General features: G+C 40.6%; 1 protein-coding gene across 20 annotated transcripts in view; it reads right to left on the bottom strand.

Annotated features, from left to right (window-relative positions):
• The window catches only part of Ank2 (ankyrin 2), a 559,246-nt gene that overhangs the window by 236,574 nt on the left and 301,154 nt on the right, over positions 1–21,518 (bottom strand). For 2 of the 20 annotated variants that reach the window (XM_060392758.1, XM_060392752.1), the window contains exon 1: positions 5,381–6,203. The exons of 13 other annotated variants lie outside the window; for them this stretch is intronic. In XM_060392758.1, coding sequence (XP_060248741.1) covers positions 5,381–5,509 — 129 coding nt within the window. In that variant the 5' untranslated portion in view covers positions 5,510–6,203. Of the gene's footprint in view, positions 1–5,380; positions 6,233–21,518 lie in introns of those variants that run through there. 5 more of the 20 variants (XM_060392768.1, XM_060392762.1, XM_060392723.1 and 2 more) reach the window with 4 other exon arrangements.

The following is a 21,518-nucleotide window of genomic DNA, read 5'->3' as shown; positions in this document are numbered from 1 at the left end:
AAAGCATCCTCATCCCAGGCAGGACAGGGCAGGATTCTGGAAGACTTCACCGCATTATTCAGACTAGCACACAATCGACAATTTATGAGTTGTTTGCTCCTGGAATATTTTCAAATCTCATTTGACCTCCAGTCACAGAGACCATGGCAAGCCAAACTGGATAACTGAGGGACTGCTAAGCTACAACATATTCAAAGTTCTAGAAAATATTCCTCTCAACCTACAAATAAAACACGCTTCTGTTTAAAGACATCCCAGTACTCGTTTCAGAAGTCTCTCTCACCATGTCCCTTCACACCCTGAGGAGAGGACCACTGCATACACCCACTAAGTACTCTCACTGTCATCAAATGTATCATCAAATAAAAAATATGGAGAATGAAGATGCTGACAAGGCAAAGCTTCAAACAGTAGGTCTTACTTCTCCCAGAGAATATGTATATTAAAAGAAAGCTAAGAAATGACCAGAACCCCTCCTCATTCTGCAGAATTATTTGAAAAGAACTTGGAAAAGACATTTTATTTTCTTTCATGTCCCATACGATATCACCTCGGAGTTTAATAAATATAAATGTGCAAGTGTGTTTAAGAAATTCTGACCAAAATAAACCCATAAAACAAAAGTGATCACAATATTTTATCATGGGAAGCAACTGGCCACAATTCAAGGTGCAAATCCTGACTTCAAAAAGTTTATTCCTCAAGAAACTTATGAAATGTTTGAGTGGAATTATAGTAAAAATACAACCTTAAACTTGTGTACTTTCCTTTAAATGTGTTGTTCAATCAATCTTTAAAGGGCTTAAATTTCTTTCAGTTGTAGAACGTCATTTTGGAAGTGAAAAAAATCACAACATTAGTAGACTAAATGGTTTACTTACAATTTTCACTGTTGGTACAATCATGCTATCTTTTTTATCCCTAGTGAAATTTGGACCCTACAGATCTAAGCCCAAATTCAAATCTCAACTCTGCCACCTAATAGCTAGAGAAGTTCCGCTTCTGAATCCGTGTCCTTGTCCATGAACTCAAGAGGACATGTACGGTATACAACTATTGTTGCGGTTAAATGGCCGGATATGTCTGTGTCTAACACAAGGTCCATTGGTACTTACTACATCATATTTTTAGAGCTCTACAAGGCTTAGAAGTTCCAACAATACAAATCGATAAGCTATTCATTAAAACTAAATAGAGCCTGTGATCCCAGCACTCTGGGAGGCAGAGGCAAGTAGATCTCTGTGAGTTCGAGGCCAGCCTGGTCTACAAAGTGAATCCAGGACAGCCAAGGCTACACAGAGAAACCCTGTCTTAACGATAGATAGATAGATAGATAGATAGATAGATAGATAGATAGATAGATAGTCTGGATATGTATGTTCAAGGACAGCCTGTTCTTCATAGTGTGTTCCAGGCTAGCCAGAGCTACACAGTAAGATTTTATCAAAAAGGAAAGAAAGAAAGAGAGAGAGAGGGAGAGAGAGAGAGAGAGAGAGAGAGAGAAAGAGAGAGAGAGAGAGAGAGTTGATAAAGAGAATGCTCTATATATACTCAGTTGAGTTTTTGGTTATGTTTGAGTGGTGTGTGTGTGTGTGTGTGTGTGTGTGTGTGTGTGTGTGTGTGTTGGTATGTGTACATGTGTGTGCTAGCATATGTACATTATGCAGGTAGAGTCCAGAGGAGGACAATAAGCCCCCTATGCTATCACTCTCTATTGTACTTCCTTGAGACACAAAACCTAGAGCTAGATTGGCTAGCAACCTTCAGGAATCCTCACATATCTCCCCCAGCAGTGCTGGGTTTACAGGTGCACATAAAGCCAAGCCCGGCTTCTTACATGGATGACAAGATCAGAACACATGTCCTCATGCCTGGACAGCAAGAGGCTCTTAACCTCCAAGCCACCTCTCCAGCCCCTACAACGGAATTTTATTCAGCCATAAAGAACAAGTCCCCTATCCAAGAAAATGGATAGACCATCACTTCATCAAAATAAACTACACTAGAAAAGACAAATAATTTTAATGTGAAAGCTTTAAAAAAAGTTATGGCATAGAGAAGGACTATGTCATAACTTGTCATGTGTCAAGAGGAAGAGACCAGTTGTGACAAGAGAGAGGATAAGGCAGAGAGTGAATATGACCAAAGTAAATGGTTAGCCTGTATGAAAATCTCATGTTTTATGATTCTGGTGTGCAGTATAAACACCATGGATTCAAGTACAATTTGCCCATGCTGAGAAATGGGAAATACAAAAGTCTCTGAAAATTCACGTGAACTTAACGTTAAATGATAAAGACTATTTAGGTGTGTATACTTTGCTTTTAGAAATGTAACTGCGTTGTCATTTTTACTCACTCCTTATAAGTTATTTTCAAATTTAAAAAGTATAGCTAAGAAATATTATGTAGGAAAAAATCGTATCCTTGGAATTACTTTCTAGGGCTTGGGCTGTCTCGCCAGCACAAGAAGTCTCACTCAGCTGTCCTGTCCCACCTGGGAGCTCCGGTCCCAAATTCTAGACTTCTAGTACAGGAACCAGACTTTGTACACATGAAGAATATTCCATTAATACTAAGGTGATAAGTGGAACAGAAGAGACTCTTACCTCATGAATAGATCAGTGTGCTCTTTTTGAGCAAAAAAGTTCAAATTAGTTTTTTTCGATTGATTACTCTGGAACTCGGTTCATTTGCTTAAAGCTTATATTCATTAAACCTAGCATTCACAAACACAATGAACATGCCATATGCTATATTGAAATATTATTTATCCAGAGTACAGCCAAGGGAAGCTTGAACATTTTGCTTATAATGAGGCTGAAATGAAATTCCTTAATATGCAAACCATTGCCTTTTAAAAACTGCAAAAATGGTAAGTTAGTATTATGGGTTATTGTCAAGAACAGACTAAAACTGAAGTTTACAGAGTTAAAATTTATTTTAAAAGGCTTATATAATATAAAGTAAATTAAGTATTCTTTTAATTAATAAAAAGTTTATAAAGGCATATTAAATTTAAGACCAAATACAAGGCCACCTAACTGAACTATTTTAAAAATTAATAGTAAAAATTTTGGTAAATTTTTCTTTTAAAATCAATATGTTTTCCCCTCAAGCTCTGTAGTTTTATCTGCACTGGAATTAGGTCTTCTCTGAATTCTTTGCACAAAGAGATTTATGGGTAAGAATCCGTCCATAGATATGAAAATGATATTTCATATACTCAGTCCTACAACTGGTGTGTTCCCTTACAATTATGAAATGGCATCAGCAGAAAACATGATTATTTTAAAATGATTTTCTGAAGATGGTGTTCTAGGGTCCGGTAATAGGTACATTCATTCCTCCACGAGCTGTCATTTTCTACACCTTAAGAAATAATAATGAGCTATGGATTTTTTTTTTCTCGCAAATCATGTCTGAAAACTGGGTTGGATCAGAATGTGTATGTGTGGGAGGGGAAGTGTCTATCTAGGAAAGACATTTGATATAGTTCAAAAGTACACCTATCATCTGGTAAACCTTTGCTGTGCTGTGCAATCCTGCGTGCATCTGCTACAGCAGTAAGTATATATGAGAACAGAAGAAGAATGAGGACAAATGCTACCAGTTTCTCGGGTTCTAGGGTAACGATACCTAAATGTGCCCACATGACCTTGTCCTATTATATTACTAACCAACAGTCTTGCTGACAGTGCCAGAGTCAAGCTAAAACAAGACACCACCCAAGCAACTGAGATGCCTTACAACTACCGGCACTTGCCATTCGAACGGTGTAACTTTTTCAGGCATAATGAGCTTTAGGGAAAAAAAATACCATTGGACTCCATATGGAAACCAAGTTGAAAGGCTCCCAGTGAATGGATGCATGCTGGTTGGACTAAGCAATGTTCTTGGGTCTCAACTGGATGTTGTTCAAGCACCGCTGACCAAGAAATAACACACTGTAATTGAAAGAACAAAAGATTTGAAAGGATATATGTACAAGAAAACGCGTTAGGTGGTAATGTTCTATTTGGAGGGTTAAAAACACAACTACAGCTGAGGAAGTCAACCCCAACAAAAATGGCCAGTAAGACTCGGATACTCTCAAAGAATCAAAACACACTTGAAACAAGGAATTTTAAAGGTCAAACAAACAGTATTAAATTTTCTCCAGAAGGGAAACCATTAAGTACCGTAATTTCATTTGTTTCCAGATATGAATTGTTTGGTCTAACTAGTGGAGGAGTAAAACAGAAACAGGATGAACCTCTATGCAGTAATATCTCAACTCTGTGTGGTTCCTTAGGTGTCTCAAAAGAAGAAGAAGAAGAAGAAGAGAGAGAGAGAGAGAGAGAGAGAGAGAGAGAGAGAGAGAAAGAAGAAAGAAAGAAAGAAAGGAAAGAGAAAAGGAAGAAAAAGAAAAAGGCAAAGACAGGGTTTTCCAAAAGCAAAGGTGAATGTGGAAGAGAAAGAGAAAAGGTCCATGGAGCACAGGCTTGCATCTCTAGTCCCAGAGCTGTTTAAGGGCAGTTTGTGTACAAAGCACCATTTTTACATGCTGCTAATGTAATATACCGTTTACCATCTGAAATTATCCAGTGACCTACTTTGTTAATTAAAGTCTTTATAGACAACTTCTTTACAGACCCAGACCACTGGCTGAAAGAGTATTTAATTACTGTCAGTCTGTAAGATTTATATTTTTAGGGAAATTTAATAAACAAACAAAAAATGTTTAAGAGACAGACAACCACTCTATGATTTGGTATTAGGTGATTCGATGATTCATTGCCTTGGTTAGCTAAATATTTCTATTTGATGGCCATATTAGAAAGGTAAACTACAGAATTAATAATAGGAAATAAAAAAAAATCTAGAAATACAGAAGCCCAGCTCACTGCGCCAATATTTTTAGTCTGTTCTCGCGTAGAATAATGTCAGCCCCGAGGAAGGCAAGGAGGCGCATCATACAGCTCCCCGTGCCTTATTCCCAATCAGAGGTCCTTAAAGAATCTACAGTCAGTGAGGAAGTGCCAGAAAGAAGTCCAGTAGTATAGACACAGGCAATGAGAAGAGGACCACCCTCCGGCCATATGACAATCTTTCCTTCTCTGCGAGTAAGCTGGAAGACTAGGGAACCCCGCTCTGAGACAGAATAATCTAACCGAGAGAGAAAGGGGAAAATGAAGTGGCGAATTTTGATCAAAGAGAAGGATACCCATCCCGCTCGGGCATCTCCTCCCAATGCAGCAAATTCGGGCGAGCTGCAAAACTGTGCTTGGAAATGGTGCAGGGGAGTGATGGAAAAAGGGAGGATGAAGTTGCCGGTTCCAAAGGCTGATGGTTCCATACAGTGCTACGAAGGGGGGAGGGGGGGTTGAGGCTCTCCATACCTTTCTTTTCCGCTCCATTCGATCCCTGGGGATTTTCCGTTGTTTTTTTCTCTCCCTCTCCAGATTTTTTTCCTTTTCATCCAGTTCAGCCTCTCGAACTTTTTTGATAGAAGCAGCCGCGTGAGCCATGTTTGCAGATACCGGCGGAGAATCACTTTCCACTCCCCAGCAATACAGGTGATCTTTACTGCTGTGTAGTGATGTGATTTCCCCCAGCAGAGCAATGGCTGGCGGCCAGAACACTCAACAAAATAATCCACACCGCCCCCGAGCTAGGTCATAATCTTGCTCCAGCCTCTGCAGCACCCATAATTCACTCGGGTGTCCCCCACCCAGGTTGCAAGCCAAGCCCCACAGCAGCACACACCTGCACACAGGCATGCACAGGTGAGCGCCCACGCTCAGCAATGGTCCCAAGGGAGGGCGGAGCTCTGGAACCCAAGCTCCTCAGCAGCTGGGTGGCCCCGAGCGCAGACAAGCATCCTAATAGTTGCAAAAAGCCTTCCTCAGGCGCTCATCACCAGTTGGAACGGTCTTGGGGGACTCCTCCAGACAGTCTGTCTTCAGACCGGAGCCAGGAAGAGGCCACCTCGGTGTGAGTCCTAGGGGGTGGGGAGTTCGCCGCGGCTTGCAACCACACCTCTATGCGGGGCGAGAGAAAATGGTGCAGTCTCGCTAAGGACTCGGCGCCGCCGCCGCCGCCGCCGCCGCGGTTGCTACGGGCAGCACGTGACATGGATCCCTGCGTCTTAAATCTCTCAGCCCTTCCCTTCTCCGAGGTACATTTTGAGAAGAGAATCAACGCTGCGGGGCCGAGGGGAAAGGAGCAGGGCTGGAGTGACTAGCCCCTTGCGAGGCGATGGGTGGAGAGCGGATCTGGGAAGGGCTGGGAGTTGCCCGGGCTTCCCAGTGCGGTTCACAGACCCACGTGAGGCCGCTTTAGCAGCTTGCTTGGGCAAGGGCTCAAACCAGACTGTACGTCAGTAAGCACCGTATAAGCCGGCTTTGGTAAGGTTATCCTGAGGGAGCAGGGGTAGAGGAAGGCAAAGAGGAAAGCAGGCACCCAAAAAAGTCATCATCCGTCATTCTAAGAGGGATAGTCAGGTACCATCTTAGGAGCCTTCGGAAGTGATGGAATGCAACCAACTAAGATTAGAGTTTCTGGATGTTCTCTCAGCAGAGAAATGCGGTGGACTAACATAGTGAGTAAGATGTAGATGCTGCTGCTGTACCCAGGAGGGAGACAGAGAAAGACAGAACATCACCTGTAAGTTCAAGATGGAATTCCCCAATCACAGATGCTGTCCGATTTTCAGAAGCCTGTTAAAATTTTCATCAAGTCTGACTGAATACTCTGTCTCATTTTTAGCTGGACAAAGTCCCAACACTGTTTATAAAGGTGGATTGTGAAGGCCCTTCCTCTAAACCCCATTTTAGAGAACAATTACGACCACCATAGCAAGGGAGAGTAAAGCCGTGCGATCTGATTCTACATATATCCTAGAAGTAGAAAAAAAACGTCGAAAGTGCCCTAGGAAAATGTTTATAATGAAACTCATCACTATGCTAACTTAAAATGTTAATAGTAAATTATGTTTATGTTGATAAATGATGACTGCAAAGCCTCATTTTCCCCAATATGTGAAGAAAGTACAATAGTGACAGTGCTTTTTTCTTTCTTTCTTTCTTTCTTTCTTTCTTTCTTTCTTTTTTAAGAGAAAATGCTGGGTTCTTGTACTTTGGTCTGACATGTTTTTAGCTTATATAATTTACAGGTTTGGGTTTGCATTTAAACTGAGTGGAAGGCGGTGGTTGATAAATGCACTCAGAGGTGGTGCAGAGATATGAGTTCTTTGTCTGATTCAAATGTGGGTTTGAAGCAGAGGATAATTACCCTGGCATGAGGCCACATGGTGTTAGTATCGTGGTAGTTCCCGGGTCAGCCAGCTTACAACTGATAAAGTCAGAGGGGGCTCGGTTCTCTTAGGCAAGGAGAGCATCATCCTTTTGCACCCGTAGGCTGGGACTTCAGATCCGGAGAACCTTACTCACTTCTTCATGCCTTCAGCCCTCCTAACCCTTCTCTGAAAAGTCTTTCACATATCTGTGTAGAAATGTACCTGAGCACCCAGGCCACGTGGGAAGTGAGCATGGGCTTGGAGGCAATTAACCTATCTCTGGCAAGGGCGGCCACGGTTGCCCCCCACTTACAGCACACTCCACACATACCCTCTTGCTCTGTCATAAAATCAAAGCCGTCGTTACTCAAGGGTGCTTCTGGGAAACAGCAAGAAACAGCACTAGCTGTTCCTGGTGCCATCTGGCATTCCCCTTTCTTCTAACTCCTCATGAAAAGGAAAAAAAAAAAAAGGTTTACAGCAAGCAAGCCACACCTGACTCATGGATGTTCTTTTAGCTTGATGATCTGAATCTTAGTGGAATGTGGCTGAGCCTCCTATGTGGTCTTCCTTTTAGTGAGGGTGACTGAGGGTTCTTCTAGGATACACCTTTCCCACTGCCTTCGTAGGCTCTGCTTCTATTGTCCCATAATTCCCTCTCCCTTTCAGAACGCTCAGCAGGAGAGTAAAGATTACAGCATGGCTACAGCCGAAGGTGCACAGATCCTGTTGTCCAAAACATTCGCTTCTTTTGTTAGTTCTTCATAAACTCACTGTAGACACACTTGGAAAATTAGACAGGATCAGTTACACTATACGGGCCTCTTATATCAGGAAATTTTCACATCTTTAAACCTCAATTTGGTAACTAAAAACAAATCTCAGATAGAGTGAGCAGTTTCACTTCCAGGACTCTTTCAACTCAAGAAAGAGCATGATCAGACAGCCTTTAGATGTTCCTTTGAGGGACAGAGACCTTAGAGAAAGAACTATACATTGGCCAAGTTTTTAAAACCAATGGTGACATGACTTGGCTTCTTTTCTTTTGGTGTCATTGCATGTGACAGAGAAGCAAAAGGCACTGTGCATTTGCAGATGATTTTGGGAGGCCAATAATGTTATTCCAGACAGCTTTCCTCAAGACATCATGTAACAATAGCAGGAAGGCTAAGGTGCAGGGCTCTAGATTGCCAATCCACCTCAGGAAGAGGAAGTACTGAGGGAGACACCGCTGTGGGATCTACCGCATTCCAATCACAAAACCAGAAATCTCAGACAATCACTAAACATTTTTAAAAATAGGATTGATCACCAGTCCTTTCTGTGTGTGCTATGTTCATTTCTTTTTCCCAATTAAGAAATATACTGCTCCTACAGGAAATGAATAGCAGAAGGTAATCCATTTCAGAAAGTTAAACAGATTAGACGTTCCTATACAGCACTGACTACCTACAGCTGACTTACGCAGCAGTGAGCTTTCGAAGTGAAGTGACTTCTTAAAGACATCCCTTCCTTGTTGACTTAATTGTCCAACATTGTCTATGATTTCTATTTGTGTGAGGAAGAGAATCCATCATTTTTCCTAAGAGAGGGAGTACACTCACCAGCTGACCTCGGCACAGGCAGGGCACCAGGTTCCAGTCCCAGGAGCTCACAGCCATTTAGATGATGCACACACCACACTAAATGGGAATCTTCCCCTCAAGCCTCCAGCAGAAATACAACACTGGCTGCATTTTGAATTTGTACCAAAAGCTGACTCCTTCCACCAGGCATCTTGACCAGTAGTGAGAAAAACCGCTGTCTTGCCTTCAAAAGTGAGGAACGCACAGTTGCCCTGTCATTTACGTTTGAGAAGCAGAGTTGAGAGATTGCCCTTCAGAGAGGGCATGCTTCATTTTAAAGATGGGAGGAAACCAGCCATTTGTTCTCCTCACTGTGCAGCAATCCATTGATCAGAATCCTGAAGAAAACCCTCTGCGACACCAGGCATCCAAAAGGGCAGCGTTCAATACATCAGGCATCACATCCGTAAGGGCAGCGTTCGATATCAACTGAGCTGGCCATATGCAACTCAATCCCTCATGTCCCTCCTCCCTCCACAGCTCCACCCAGGAGAAGCAGCCATACAAATGAACAGCATAATTACTCTGTACAGTCCAAGTGTGGATGGAGGGGGTGTTGAAAGCTAATCAGCTAACTAGGTGATGATGATGGTGATGATGATGTGCCTACTTGGGCTATGACATAGGAATTGATTCTTAGCAAGTTCATGGTGTTAGTCCATGAGTTTGTATGTGTTTTCTGAAGCTGATGAATGATTACAATAAGACGAAGCAAACTGAATGAATGACCTCAGTGATATATCACCTTCAGTTTGTTTTACCTGAAGCCAAAGTCAGAAGCCAATTTGATAATGCAAAATTGCTAAGGCAGTGTTTGCCGATCATATAGTGAATCCTAACTATGTTCCTCCAAGAAGACCACAGTGCCCAGGGGGCACTACTTTCCTCCATTTCTGCCCGATGAAAGAAGCAAGGACTCCAATATAAGTCTAAGATGGAGAAATGGTTGACTCAGGCCTGTCAGCCTCCTACATCAGAAACACGCTGCCACAAATGCTTCGAAGTTAGACAGGAAATTTCTAGCAAGTGACAGACAAAAGACAAGGGTGAAAGGGTTCCCCATCAAGGCCTTTCAACATAAGGACGATAAAGTCACATAATGTGTGTCATAAATAGTTGGTGTTCTGTCACCACAGACCTCTCCCTGCTCAGACCCTGACAATGGTCTCAGCTAAAGGCTAGAGCTAAATTTGTTGGGGGCAGAGGGAAAGAGTAGTAGAGAAGAGAAAGCCAAAGAAGCTACAACTTGGAAGGAAAGGAGATTGCTGGTCATCTCTTGCTGCACGCTCCAACCTGACCATGGGAATGGGCTGAGTCTGCTCATTGTGAACAACTTCTGACAAAACCTCTCTTCAGCACAGCTTCCTAACTGAGAAAGGTAAAGTGAACGTATGTGTATTTGTGTGTGTGTGTGTGTGTGTGTGTGTGTGTGTGTGTACATGCTACTTGACAGGAAATAAGAAATAAATTCATTTAGAAATCAAAAATGACTACAAGAGAGAAATCATTCTCTTTCATTACATTTGCACTGAAAACGTAGGAGTGATCCTGTAATTTTTCTTTTACAGGGACATTCTTCTTTAAAACCAAAGCTTTCTCACTTCCCCAAACTCATTGCTCACAGCATCTAGCTGTGGTACCATCTTTAATCAAATACCATCCCAGGAGGCCCACAAAGAGGCATCTTCATCCCTCTTGAGATGGGCACCCAGCCCTCCTGGGACAGAGCCTCTCCAATCTACTGTGAGCAGCTGTGAGCAGAGTTCATATTCGGATCTTGGGCAGAACGTTGCTTCAGAGTTTTTAAGCATCTGGACTCAGGTTTCAAATTACTTATAAATATCTTGAAATGTTCTCAGGACTTCTCTCTTCCCAATAATAACATCTTCTTCTATGACTCACAGACAAATAAATATCCATATGTAAATATAAAAAGATATGCTGATCTTGAATAACACAATGTGTCCGTGCTTACTAAAGGACTGAATATTTGACGTGAGCTATTTAACTCCTGCTGGTGATTTAATGTTACACCTGCTTTTGGTTTGTAAGAGATTTTTCTAAAAGTTCTGGGGTTTATTTCTTAGTCCTTTTGGTTCGACCAAATAAAAAAATTCACTGGGGCTGGCAAGATGGTTCAGCAGGTAAAAGCTCTTGCCACACAAGCCTGGTGACCTGAGTTCAATTCTAGAGAGCCACAGTGGAACGAGAACTGACTCCTGAGAGCTATCTTTTGACCTCCACATCCCCAGATCCCATGTAAAAACCCCGGCCCTCCCATGCTCCCAGTACCGGAAGGAAAAGACTGGTGTATGGAGCAGGTGGAGAGGCTCACTAGCCAGTCTCCCTAGCTGACTGGGCCAGTCCGAGGCCAGGAAGAGAATCTGTCTCAGAACACAAGTTTTTGAGGAGTCACACCTTAGGAAGATCTCTGGCTCAACACATGTGCTCACCCCCATATACACACATCGTGGAAAAGCAGCGTTAACTCCAGCATCTCAAGGGAAGCTCTTGGTGTAAGGGGAAAACAACAGGGTCAATAAGTTTCACACAGATAAGTCACTTCGATGTATTATTTGGATAAATAAGCTTGCTACAATACTCAAAGAGAAAAGATTACATCGGGCAAAGCTATTTTTAATTACTATTACCTATGTGATGTTAAATTTATGACATGTATGTCTTATATTTTTGTGAGACGGAAAATGGTAATAATTAAGACCCACTAGGTATAGATTAGAATAACTGAATTACTGTGCTATGTCTCACGGTGCATGAATTACAACCCTTTCACACAAATTCTGCCAGTAAAAACATTAGTAGAAATATTTCAGTCTTTTTCAAAATTAACAATTGAAATACAAAAAAAATGTAATTTTTGAGTTTGTCCAAATCTTCTGAATTTAATGACAACTGGATGAATCTCATATCATTAAAATATGGACACAAATATTTTCAGCAATTCTAGGAAAACAGTTCTGTACCTAGTAGATTTTCTGTGTATTAGAAACTTCAATAAATGTAAAAGATTTATAAAACATGTTTTGATTACACAACTACTCATAAACAAGCCTCTTGAGGGGTTTGCTCTAAAGCTGATACCAGAAAACTGGCATGCTGTCACATGATCACTTTTTGCCTGGTGTAAATGACTCTCATATCCACGAGGATTTAGTAAAGAAGTCTCAGTTGTTGCTGCTTCTGCATTCTTCATAACCTTTTTCCCCACAGAAATCACTTTCTGACCCATGTTCATTTCTTTACCACCAGGCAGAGAAATTCTTTTTCTTGTAACCATGTATAATTAACTTACAAATAAAATATACTGCTAGCTATTTATCATTCCTATCTTTAGATATGACAAGCATTTTATTATACATATATATGTGTGTGTATGTATATATCTTATGTGAACTCATATCCCATAGATATGAAAACAAAAAATCAAGTCTTTTTTTTTTTGAAATTACATTGTCTGAGAAAGGCATCTTTGAGTCTTTCTGATCAATAACAAAAATGCTTGATGTGTTTCCAGCTACTCAGAGACAAGCTACTCAAACAAATACTACTACTTAAATGACCTAGAAATAGACAAGATACAAATAATGTCTTTAATCTGTTTTTACTTTATGTTTGTGCTTCCTGCAGAAGCCAGAAGAGGGCATAAGATTCCCCTTGAGCTGGAATTACAGGTATTTGTCAGCACCTGATTGGGTGCTGGGATTTGAACTTGGGTCCTCTGGAAAAGCAGCAAGTTGTCTCTTAATATCTGAGCCATCTCTCCAGGCCCCTAAAATATAAACACCTTCTTGAGAGCAATATATAGCTAACATGAAAATTAGGGATTTCTAAACAAGACTGAAAGAAAATGAAGCCACTAAGAAATGAACAAGCATAGACTGGCTTGTTTCCTGAGTATGATTTCCTAACAACTATGCATTTTCTGGGCAAAAGGACAGAAGGTGATTATAGCCAATATCTACACAAAATGTCCAGTCCAGTCGCAAGGTCCATCCATGCTCATCCCAGACTCTGAAGAGAAATGTTCAGGACAAGGATAAAATTAAAACCAGGCATCCCTCAGCAGATCATAATCACAGGGCCTACCTGAAGCCACCATACAGCTACTCTGAAGGAGTTATTGTCATCCATTCCCTGAAATTATCAGTTTAAATAATGTTTCAAGTACAGTGATCACCATCCAGAACTACTGGGTGTGCACTGGAAACAACAGGGCGGGGCAGGGCAGGGCTTAAGACCTCCAGTGTTTGAATATAGATAGACAAGGCACCATCACATGAAGGACACAGTTCTGACTCCCAGAGAAAGGAGGAAGTTAAGCCATCTCAACTCTTGGAGTACAGACTGATTTTGTGTGCCTTTCCCTGTCTCTAATAAGCCACACTCATCTCCAGATCAAAGGATGATCTCATTAAAGGAGTAAGCAGTGTGAGGAGTAAGTGGAAGTAATGAGAAGGAAGGCAGAAACAATATGTACCATTGCAGAAAGGGTTTCTCTTAATAAAAGCTTTAATAATGGTATAATATTGAAAGCTGCTTCTAAGCCACAGGCTCACTGCTCTGGGAAAAGCAGGTGTCACGTAACCCAAAGCCATTCATGTTAATCTCAAGAATAATGGGACCAGCTATGGGAGTCAGGCAGGGTGCTGGGCTCTCCAACATTGCCTAGAGGAGGATGTGACTGTCTTGCCAAATACTGTCCACGGGCAGGGTGCTGAACCCCACTGCATGGGGATGAACAGAAACTGGGTCTTGTGGCACAGATGTGGAAGGTGCTTAAATAGGGTACCAGGTTCCCTGGAGTAGAGTGGGCAGAACTTCAGGTTAGGTCATGTAGGGGCTTCTCAATTCACAAGACTCCAAAGAGGCACACAAGATTGAGCCTTGACTCTTGGCCTTACACTAGAGCGGTCCATCTCAAACTTGCCAGCTCAGTGGCAGCTTTCCTATACGGAGCTTCGGATGCCCACTATCGACTTGCCACCATTTGCTTTCAATGAGCAAAAGACAAAAGAGAAAAGCCAGCAAAGGTAGAATATTGCCCATGGCCCTGCCCATAGGAAGCCTATTTCTCTTTCAGAGAACACTTTTGGGAAGGTAGACAACTGATTAGGACCAAGGTCGATTCTGGACTGAGAGCTTATTGTGCCCTGCTCCTGAGTTGTCTGTCTACCAACCTGCTTATCCAGCCAGCCATAATCTCACTCTCTCACTATATTTAAAAGTAAATTATGATAGGTTCCCAGCCCTGTAAGGAGTTCAAGTTTATCCAAAGCTAAATATGAAACCAATGGGGAAAAAAAGAAATTATATTTCCAACATAAAAAGATAACCTTCATTTATTTTTGTTAGTTTAATTATAGTAACTATAAACATTCATAGATTATAGCATAAAAAATATATAAAAAACGTAATAAAATTTCGTAGAAAATTGAAACCTTTCAGAATTTAAAAATTCACTGAGATCCGATAAATAAATATGAAGTAATGGGAAATAAAATAAATTCTTTCAAAATGCTTAAATTTTTTTTTTTTTTAGTTTTTCAAGACAGGGTTTCTCAGTGTAAATTTTATATGAAAAATAAACTTGGTTGTCTCAGTAGAAACTCTGGTCAATATTTAACCCAACTAGCCTGCTAAACTAAAAAACATGAGGAAAGTCTTTTTCTGTTTCAGGTACTTTGATACACATAGCTTTCAATGCTCTGTCTTTACAGAAAATGACTTGGCTCCCCCCCCCCCCCTCATATTACAGAAAGAACAGAACAAAAGCTTTGTCAACAAACTAACAAAATGCCCTCAGTTCCTCTAATGTCTACACAGTAAAAGCTTAAAGCTTGGTAACTACTATCGATTATGTGTATATTTTTCTCCCGCTATTAAGTTATAGTTGACCAGGATTCTGGTGTGTTTATCTGGAATCTTTTTATTTGCATTGCACTGTTTATTTCAATTACATATGTTAAACATGTTTTCTACTATCTAGTGAAACATGCGTTGCAAAAACGTTCTTGTTCCAAGGGCTTTAAAGATGGCTCGGCCGGTGAAGGTACTTGCCATCAAATCTGTTGACCTCAGTTCCGCTCTTGAGACACAGATTGTTGAAGGAAAGAACCAATCTCCTCAAGTTGTCCTCTCACCTCCACAAAGATGATGTAGGTGCTCATGCAAGTCGTATTCCATTGTGTAAACTGTGATACATTTACATTTACACAATGGGATACTACTCATCAATTAAAAACAAGGAAATCATGAAATATATATATATATATATACACAGATAAATCAATAAAATGTTTTAAGTTGTTTCATGAAAAAACAATACAAGTGTACAAATGAAAAATAATACAAAGGACTTACTAAATGCAGTTCCCTAGTAATGCTATTAAAATCTGGGTATATATAAAACAAATGTGAAATACTGAGGCAAAACCATTAGAAACAACTAGAAATTCTACAATAAGATTGTTTTCCAAAAGCTTCTGTAAAGCAAAGGACACTGTCATCAGAGCAAAACAACAGCCTACAGCCTGGGAAAAGATCTTTACCAACCCTACATCTGACAGAGGGCTAACATCCAGGATATATAAAGAACTAAAGAAGATAAACACCAACAAACCAAGAAAGCCAATTTAAAAATGGGGTACATCTCAACAGAGGAATATCAAATGACAGAGAAACACTTAAAGAAATGTTCAACATCCTTAGTCATCCAGGAAATGCAGATCAAAACAACCCTGAGATTCCACCTTATACCCATCAGAATGGCTAAGATCGAAAAGTTAAGTGATAACACATGCTGGAGAGGTTGTGGAGAAAGGAAAATCCTCCTCCATTGTTGGTAGGAATGTAACCTTGTACAACTGCTTTGGAAATCAATCTGGCACTTTCTCAGAAAATTAGGAATAGTGCTACCTCAAGATCCAGCTATACCACTCCTGGACATATATCTCAAAGATATATGTCCGTACAACAAGGACATTTGTTTAACTATGTTCATAGCAGCTTTATTCACAATAGGCAGAATCTGGAAACAACCTAGATGTTCCTCAACTGAAGACTAGATACAGAAATTGTGGTACATTTACACAATGGAATACTACTCATCAATTAAAAACAAGGAAATCATGAAATTTTCAGGCAAATGGTGGGACCTAGAAATGATCATCCTGAGTGAGGTATCCCAGAAGCATAAAGACATGTATGGCATATACTCACTTGTAAGTAGATAATAGCCATAAAATATAGGATAAACATACTAAAATCTATATTTGTAAAGAAGTTAAACAACAAGGAGGACCCTAGGGAAGAGGCTGAAACCATATTCAGAAGGGCAAACAGGATAGCTATAGGAAGTAGAAGACGGAACAGGACAGGAGCCTACCACAGAGAGCCACTGAAAGACTCTATCCATCAGGGTATCAAAGGAGATACTGAGACTCATAGACAAATTTTGGGCAGAGTACAGGGAATCTTATGGAAGAAGAGGGAGATAAAAAGACCTGGAGGGGACAGGAGCTCCACACGGAGAACAACAGAACCAAAAAAATCTGGGCCCAGGGGGCCTGCAGAGACCGATGCTCCAACCAAGGACCATGCATGGAGACGACCTAGAACCCCTGCTCAGTTGCAGCTTATAGACTGCTCAGGCTCTAAGTGGGCTTCCTAGTAAGGAGATCAGGGGCTGTATCTGACCATGAACTTAATGGTCGGCTCTTTGATCACCTCTCTCTGGGGGTTGCAGCCTTGCCAGGCCACAGAGGAAGATGATGCAACCAGCTCTGATAAGACCTGATAGACTAGGCTCAGAAGGAAGGAGGACCTCCCCTATCAGTGGGCTAGGTGAGGCATAGAGGGAGAAGAGGAAGGGTGAGTGGAACTGGGAAGACACAGCCAGAGACAAAGTGAATAAGTTGTAATAATCAATCAATCAATTTATTTATTTATTAATTTTTAAAATGAAAAAGATTATTTTCCAAATGTCTTAATACTTTTACTGCATTTAATAGATACTGAATGAGAAAAGAGGCAAGATAAGACCCATGTGTCCTTGTCTAAGAAGACAATGTCACACCCTAAACAGTAGGAAACTCTCAGAACAGCAGGTGTTTCCACCAAGATCTTGATCTCAGTCATCACTGCAAGAAGATCCAGTGACGTGTATTAGATGGAACAAGACGTCGTGTCTTGTTATAAGACCAGGTTTCATGTATCTCAGGCTGATCTGGAACTCACTATGTAGCCAAACATGATCTTAAACTTTTAATCCTCCTGCTTCTGCCCCCTGAAAGCTGACACTGCAAGTGTGCACAGCCACACCTAACTTTACATTGCTAGAGATTGAATCTGGGATTTCTTTATGCTTGCTAAACACTCTACAAACTGAACTATATCCTTAGGCCTAAAATAAACTATTTGTATGTATCATTTTTTTTTCCTTTTTAGCAGTTGTTTTTTTTTTTTTTCAAGACAGGGTGTCTCTGTGTAGCCTTGACTGTCCTGGAACTCACTCTGTAGACCAGGCTGGCCTCAAACTCATAGAGATCTGCCTGCTTCTGCCTCCTAAGGGCTAGGATTAAAGCCATGCACCACCACCACCCAGAGATCATAGCAGATTTGATTCCATTATGAAATTATAGTTTCTTCATACAGTGAGGCATGTTGAGTTTGAGGTTTGCATCTCAACTTGAGCTCCATGTGTATTTCCTATCCTTTGTGACCTTCTATTTCTTTTTACCATCAATGAAGATAATTAATGAGGACAATGTCTAGTGAGCAGAACTGTGTTAATGGGATATTTTGTGTATGTGGGAAGTACTCAGCAAGTAGAAACTACAATTATTGTTTGAGAAAACACACACATATATATACATATACATAATATACACACATATATTACATATATATATATATACATACATATATATATATCACACACATATATATGGGGGGGGAGCCAAAAGCTCACCAAGAATGGACCAGAAACACAATAGAATCATAGTCCAAGATAGTATGTATAAACATTGCTCATCACTAGCCATCATTATTTCATTAGTCAGCTCCTTTAAAACTATTGGTAATGAGGAAACCCGACATAACCTTGCCCCATAGGGGGAACATAAAAGGGAAAAGAAACTAATCAACCCTGATGAGGCACAGTTCCTAAGACACACAGGACTTCACTGGCTTCAGAACCAGAGATTTAGAGACAGCCTCAGTCACAATAAAGGGTCGCATCACAAAGCTTTGTTTGGAGCGCAAAAACAAAGCAAAGAACAATTGCCAATTGACAACCAAGTAGGCACAATTCCAAGCGGAAGGTTCTGGAACAAGTTCCTCTGCAAACAGGGACAAAGAGTCGGGCAGTGGAAGACCTTTTCTCATTCCCATAATTGGTCCCTAAACTCCAGTTTTAGTAAAGACCAGAAGCTGCTCCCTTCATATAGACTTCACATGCACACCTTTGAAATAGTGTGAGGAATATTTGTTAAAATGACCCACCGGGGTATCGTAACACATGCTGAGACTCATAGCCAAAATTTGGGCAGAGTTCAGGGAATCTTACTGAAGAAGGAGAAGGAGCTCCACAAGGAGACCAACAGAGCCAACAAATCGGGGCCCATGGTATTGCAACAACCAAAAACCATGTATAAAGAGGACCTAGGCCCCCTGCTCAGATGTAGCCAATAGGCAGCTCAGTCTTCATTTGGATTCCCTGAGTAAGGGGAGCAGGGGCTATCTCTGACATGGACTCTGTTGCCTGCTCTTTGATCACTTCCTCCTAGTGTGGGTGGGGGCATTGCCAGGCCACAGAGAAAGAAGATACAGGCAGTCCTAATGAGACTTGATAGGCTGTTGTCAGAAGGTAGGGGAGGAGGATTCCCCCTTTCTGAGAAATAGGGGGGGAAAGGAAGAGGAGATGGGACTGGGAGGAGATGAAGGAGGGGGCGACAATAGGGATGTAAAGTGAGTAAGTTATAAAAAAATAAATTCAAATTTAAAAAATATATAAATTTTCCAGCGTGGCAAAAAAAAAAAAAAGAAAAAGTTTCCCCCTCATAATGTCTTTCTCTAAATCACAACACAAGCACAAAATGGCTTGAAGCGCAAATATAGTTGAATTGGAACTCTGGCATGGGAAACCACTCTATTTATGTACTGGTTTGCATTGTCAGCGTTAGGACTGTGACAGAAGGAAAAATGGCCACCGCTTGGTCCAAGAGGAGCTGACACAAAATCTGGAAGGGTGCTCTTAGATAAATCAGAGCAGAGGGTTCCTGCTACCCTCCACACCTTGTAGAACTTTCTGGAAAGGCATGCTTGCAGCGTCTTTCCACTTAAAGATACTGGGCCTTAGTTACAGACTGTACAACTTCAAAGAAAAGTTCTGTTAAAAAACAAAGAAAAACAAAAACAAAAAAACGGGTGAATAAACTCCATAGCTTAACTATTAAGATGGTCCTTAGAAATTAACGGAAGTTGATAGCCCTCTACTGGATGGAAGATATTAAAATCCAATTCCCTAAAATGTTGCTTGAGAAATTAAGTGTGTCCCAAGGTTTAAAGGAATCCCTTTATGTTTGCTACATATGTATATTTTATAGGTATTCTGTTCTCTGTTCTATAGAAGATATACAATGCCATCTCCATCAGCCCATACAATATGACATTAAGCTCTAAGAATCTAATACAAAGTATAGATTAAATACTATACTTTACCAAGTAAAATGAAACTTGAAACATGGTGAGGCAGGTGGTTACAGAATCTTGGGTGTCCTATCTCCACTTAAGATTTCTTTGACCTCATTTTAGGTTACATCAAAATATTTACAACTAATTTTCAAAAGGAGCTTTGTTGATACAACCTCAGACTGTATATAACATTCAGGTACATTGCAATATATATATATATATATATATATATATATATATATATAATACAATACAATACAATACAGCAGACTTCTTTAGAGTAAAAATGCCCAAACATCTTGGGAGAGTTACCCTGAAATAATCAACCCTTAGTTTGCATGCACAGATACAATTTCTAAAGATGTAAAGTCTTAGTCTCACACATGAGTCTTGGTGCTTATGTCAGACCCAGTGGGAAAATTAGTCTCCTCAAGTAGTTTTCCAATGATAGAGATCAACTTGGGGTGAAGTTTATTCTATATAATTGTGTATATTATTATTTAAATATTTTGAATGTTTCAGCTCTTACTTTAGACCTCTTTCCTCTCTTCTATGCTTCGCCTTCATCACTGTAGCATGCCACACCAATCAATACGGCTTACCTGGTTTAGTTCATTCAACTATCCAATTCTTGCAGCACAGTTTACTTGGTACTCACTTAGGAGTCCTGCTAAATGATTTCCCAGTTTCCAAAATGCAGGACTGCCCTACCATGGAATCTGTTCAGATACTGGATTATGCTTTGTGATCAAGACTTAATTCCCACCCTGGGTTAGTAACACCCACTGTCCCAATGGATAAGATTAGTCTATGATCAGCTGCCAATAATTTTACTGAATACAAAGCTGCCTCTCCTCTTGGGTTTGCCTGTCAGCAGGAACAGCCTTATTTTGTACTTTAAAATTCCCCACCTGACTGGATAGCATCTCTTTCTTGGAACCATTTCTCCCAGCCACTGAGTTCACCAGTTTTAGCTAGCTCCATTTCTGCTGTTCCTTGTAAATACATGCTCCCAAGAAGGATTGTAAGGTGCCAAACCTGTCAAAATTACGCTTCTTACTATCATTCATTATCCACCTTAAATCATAGCTTACTTGCTCTGTGTTCTTCTGTTTGCCTTCTCTTTTGGCTTCTACTCAAACTTGAATTTTTACAATTTCCCTTTCTCTTAATCAAAGAAATGTGAGATCTCTTTATGATAATGTGGTTTACAGGTAGTTTTTTTTTTTTAATTAAAAGCAGAACAACTGATTTTTTTTGGTTCCTTACTTCTCAGCCCAAGAATCTCACATGTCCATCAAAAGCACACAAATATACACACACTTTATTAAAAATAAAAGGCTATTATTAAAAATAAGCATTTAACAGACAGAACATGAACATTGAGCAAGCATTATGTCCTCTAAAGTTTGTGTCTTATATGTCCCCAGCAGTCTATCTGTTGAACACTTGATCCCCAGCTTGTGCTATGGAAAGATGCTGGAATATTCGAAAATGAGCCAAGATAGAGAAGGATGCCCTTGAAGGAGCTATTTAGGACAACACTTCACTCTGTCTCTTGTACTTCCCGGCCACGAAGAAAGCAGCTTGATTATATCACAGGAAATCACGATGAGTCGCCTCACCCTAGGCCTAAAGCAATGGAGCCAACTGTTCATAGACTAAACCTCCAGCATCATGAGTCCAGACAAAGCTTTCCTCTTTACTCCCTACCTCAGGATCAATTGAGACACGATTAACACATTTATTAGCTTACTACTGAAACCAGGGTCAGGCCGGTGAATGATAACTTGGAAGTTCATCATCTAACCTGCTCCCAGGAAAACTAGCAAATACCTAATGTCAGTTTTCTGGAAATTAGTCGTACTTTAAAACACACTGCCTGAAAGAATGAGAGACATG

This window comes from Meriones unguiculatus, chromosome 10 (genome assembly GCF_030254825.1).
Source record: "Meriones unguiculatus strain TT.TT164.6M chromosome 10, Bangor_MerUng_6.1, whole genome shotgun sequence".
Lineage (NCBI taxonomy): Eukaryota > Metazoa > Chordata > Mammalia > Rodentia > Muridae > Meriones > Meriones unguiculatus.
This window is presented reverse-complemented; position numbering and strand designations above follow the sequence as displayed.